General features: G+C 35.2%; 1 protein-coding gene across 1 annotated transcript; it reads right to left on the bottom strand.

Annotated features, from left to right (window-relative positions):
• Positions 1-2,110: 2,110 nt before the first annotated feature.
• LOC119047539 (coiled-coil domain-containing protein 169-like) lies at positions 2,111-2,764 on the bottom strand (the record flags this gene model as incomplete). Its single annotated transcript, XM_037142982.2, is given in 1 exon segment — positions 2,111-2,764. A coding segment is annotated over 1 exon segment (654 nt), but the record flags the coding sequence as incomplete, so codon positions are not given.
• Positions 2,765-4,543: the final 1,779 nt, after the last annotated feature.

Here is a 4,543-nt window from a genome sequence, read left to right as displayed (position 1 = left end):
GCCATTTCAATGGTTTTTAATATATTCACAAAGTTGCACAACCATCACCACAATAAATTTTAGAACATTTTCAACATCCCCCAAAAGAAATCCTGTACCCTTTGCAGTCACTCCCCATCACCCACCCTCCTCCTGGCCCTGCCTGCTCTAGGCAATTACTCATCTAATTTCTGTCCATACAGATTTGCCTGCTCTGGACATTTTATATAAATGGAATTATGCAATATGTGGTATTTTGTGACTAGCTTCTTTCACTAAAGATATTATTTTCAAAGTTCATTCACATTATAGCATATATTAGTACATAATTTCTTTCTGTTGCTGAATAATAACCCATTGTTTGGTTATACTACAATTTGCTTATTCATTCACCAGTTGATGGACATTTGTGTTGTTTCCACTGTTTGGCTATTATGAATAAATAATGGCACTATAAACATTTGTGTGCAAGTTTTTATGTGGACATAGCTTTTCATTTATCTTGGCTAAATACATGAATGGAATTTCTGGGTCATGTGATAACTCTATGTTTAATTTTTTGAGTGACTGACTGTTTTCCAAAATGGCTGCACCATTTTACATCCCAACCAGCAGTGTATGAATGTTCCAATTACTCTATATCCTTGCTAACACTCTTTATTATCTTTTTTATTATAGCCACATTTGTTTTTATAAATGGTATTTCTTGATATTTTGTAATATATTTAGACATTTAAAATTTTCAAACATAGCCCTAGATGATGTGGCTCAGTGGAATGAGTGCTGGCCTGCAAACCAAAGGGTCACTGGTTCCATTCCCAGTCAGGGCACATGCCTGGGTTGTGGGCTGGGTCCCCAGTAGGGGGCACAGGACAGGCAACCACACATTGGTGTTTCTCTCCCTCTCCTCCCTCCCTTCCCCCTCTCTAAAAATAAATAAATAAAATCTTTAAAAAATGAAATAAAATTTCGGGAGGGAATTTCAGGGGAAAAAGGGGAAGGATTTACAGGAACTAGTATAAAGGATACATGGACAACAACTAAGAGGAGTGAAAATGGGAGGGAGGTGGGGAGCACTGGGGGATGGGCTGGGATGGGAGTAAAAAACAGAAAACTATACTTGAACAATAATTAAATAAATTTAAAAAAAGAAATAAAATCTCAAACATGTTAAGTATTGTTATACTGATTTTTGCTTTATGAATTCTAAATTTAAAATACTGATATTTTTATTTTTTAAAATAATTTTATTTAGTTATTTTTCAAGTACAGTTTTTTGTCCATTTCTCCCATCCCAGCCCCCCGCCCTGTGCTCCCCACCTCCCTCCCATTTCTACCCCCTAAAATACTGATATTAATACATATTTTAGTATTAAACAAAAAAGGATTCTAAACTATCATTTTTTATTATTGCAATAAGTAACTTCATTTTCTTATAAAACCTCACATGACAAATTATCTTCAGAGCTTAGAACTAGGTAAAACTTTTTCTTTGATGTAAAGAAGTAAATAAATAAATATTTAATAAGTGTCTTTGATCTACATAGACATCTCAAGGAAGTGGTTAAGTAAATATTCTCAACTGTATAAATGATAGAAGTGACACAATGAAAAGTGATTTACTCAAAGACAGAAGCTTAGAAGTGGTAAAACTGATATTAAAACACAGATCTTAGAGAATCTCCCATTTTGTTTTTTGTAGTATCCTACCAACATTCCATCACTCTAACACAGACATTTTCTAACATCTGGAAAGTATTCCAAAGTAGATTCTGTAGAACTAACACTTAAATATGATGGAGTCCCCATGAAAAGATGTGTAACTAATAAACTGTTGCAATGCTTGAAATAATCTTAAATGTTCCCTCTCAGGTTTTAAGACTTAAAACACTGCTATTAGAATTTTAGGATCACCATAATTACTTTCTAAAATAATTTTTGAAACTAAACCAAATTATTAAGAAAATTACTTTCACATAAACAAAAGAACAAACTTCTGAAAGAGGAGCTAAAGAGGTTTAATAGCTCTTTATCTATTTCATTTCCTTAAAAATGTGTTGAACATTAATTTCACAAGTTAAGTATAATGAATGGAAAAGGGTAAGAAATATGGATCTACCCAATTCTTCAATCACGGGTTGAATTTTGGAACATGGCTTGATCTTGTGCTCTTCTTGGTTGATCCTCTCTTGGCATTTATTATTTTCTGATTAGCTGTATTGTATATTCCCATTTTTGCTGTATTCTCTTTCATTCTGTGAAGTTCATTCATCTGTTGCCTTCTAGAAATTTGGTTTAAGCGAGAGACCTGAGATAATTTAGCCAGGTATATTTGGCGTTCATCCTTAACCTTTTGATGAGCCTTTGATTCTTCTTCCAGTTTAAGTAAATAGTATTTCATTTGATGTTCAAGACATCTTTTCTCTCCTTCTAGCTTTTCAAGTAATGCAGTGAAGAATTTCACTGGCATTCGCTCATAGACATGAATAGAAGATAGTCTGTCTGAAGGATCTACATGGAGTTTTCCCAATTTCTCTTTGAGAGTAACAGTTTGCTTTTTTAGTTGATTATTCACCTCAAGTTGTACCTCATAACACATTTTCCGTTCATTGCTGATATTAGCAATGGTGAGTTTGGCTTTCAGGTCCATTATTTTGAGTCATAGTTCAATTATTGAGAGTTGTATTAAGTCTTTCACATAGAGTTCTTCCAATAATTTCAGTTTTAGTTGTTCAGTGCCCATACCTTCAAAGTTGTCACCTCTTTCATCTCCAATAGTGTGAGTTCAGAGACCTCTTCACACCCTTCCCCTCAGCACCTCTCAGAGCAGAAGACCTGAAAGGGCACCCAAAGCTGTTGAGAGAAAGTATTGTCATGAGCTGTTACCATGGTGAACTGGATTCCAGAATTCTTGGTTGAAGTCCCTTCCCCCAGCACTGTGTATATGTCATAACACTGACTCTTCTCTTCATTGTTTGTTTCTTTCTTTTTTTTAGGTAACTGGTTATATATTTTTATTTTTAAATTACAGTTTAGATTCAGGAAGGGAGATAAAGTGCTTCCCAGATAAGGTCAACTTAAAGGAGTTCATTATCACCAAGCCCTTATTATATGCAATGTTGAAGGGACTTACATAAGAAAAAGAAGATGATCAAAACTATGAACAGTAAAATGACAACAAACTTAAAACTATCAACAACTGAACCTAATAAAAACAAAAACAAACTAAGCAAACAACTAGAACAGGAAAAGAATCACAGAAATGAAGATCATAGGGAGGGTTACCAGTGGGGAGGGGAAGGGGGAGAGGAGAGAATGAGGGAATAAGAAGCATAAATGGTAGGTACAAAATAGACAGGGGGAGGTTAAGAATAGTATAGGAAGTGGAGAAGCCAAAGAACTTATATGTACAACCCATGGACATGAACTAAGGGGGATGAGGAATGTGGGTGGGAGGGGGGTGCAGGGCAGAGGGGGATAAAGGAGAAAAAAATAAGACAACTGTAATAGCATAATCAATAAAATATATTAAAAAAGATATATTAAAGGGTCTTCTTTAAGAAGATCAAAATATGACAATAAATACCAATAAATGTATGTAAACAATATAATCTAAAAAACAAACAAACAGAACAGAAATCATAGGTACAGAAAATGTTTTGATGGTTACCAGATAGGAGGGGGCTGGGGAGTGAGCAAAAAAGGTGAAGGGATTAAGAACTACAAATTGACCCTGGCTGGTGTGGCCCAGTGGATTGAGTGCTGGTTTGTGAACCAAAGGTTGCTGGTTTGATTCCCAGTCAGGGCACATGCCTGGGTTGCAGTCCAGGTCCCCAGCTGGGGGTCTACGAGAGGCAACCAATTGGTGTTTCTCTTCCTCTCTTTCTCCCTCCCTTCCCTTCTCCGTAAAAATAGATAAATAAAATCTTAAAAAGAAGTTTAAAAATATAATTAAAAAGGACTGGCCCTGGCTGGTGTGGCTCAGTGGATTGAGCGCCAGCCTGTGAAACCAAAAGTTCCCAGGTTTGATTCCTAGTCAGGGCACATGCGTGGGTTGTGGGCTAGGTGGGGACATATGAGAGGCAACTGACTGATGCATCTCTCACACATAGATGTTTTTTTCTTTCTTCCTCCTTCCCTTTCTCTCTCTGTAATAAGTAAATAAATAAAAGCCTAAAAAAAGACTTACTTTATAGCCCATAGTACAGAAAATGTTGGTGAATGTTTCATTTGCATTTGAATAGAGCACACATATAATCTTCAATTGCTGTGTATAGTGTTCTATATTCATCAGGTCAGCTTTGTTGATCATATTGTTCAATTCTTCTATATGCTCAATGGTCTTCTTTAATCTGCTTTTTCTACCAAATACTGGGAGAAATGTATATAAATCTACCAACTCGATTGTGAATTTCTTTATTCTCTTCCTTTTGTCATTTTTTTACTGTATATATTTTCTGTTATTAGGTATAGGCAAATTTTAGATTATTACAATTTCCTGTTGAATAAAATCTTTTCTAATTATGAAATGTCCCTGTTTATGTATGTAATGCAGATTTTAAAA

This window comes from Artibeus jamaicensis, unplaced genomic scaffold, assembly GCF_021234435.1.
Source record: "Artibeus jamaicensis isolate MK-2021 breed Jamaican fruit bat unplaced genomic scaffold, CSHL_Jam_final contig_240, whole genome shotgun sequence".
Lineage (NCBI taxonomy): Eukaryota > Metazoa > Chordata > Mammalia > Chiroptera > Phyllostomidae > Artibeus > Artibeus jamaicensis.
This window is presented reverse-complemented; position numbering and strand designations above follow the sequence as displayed.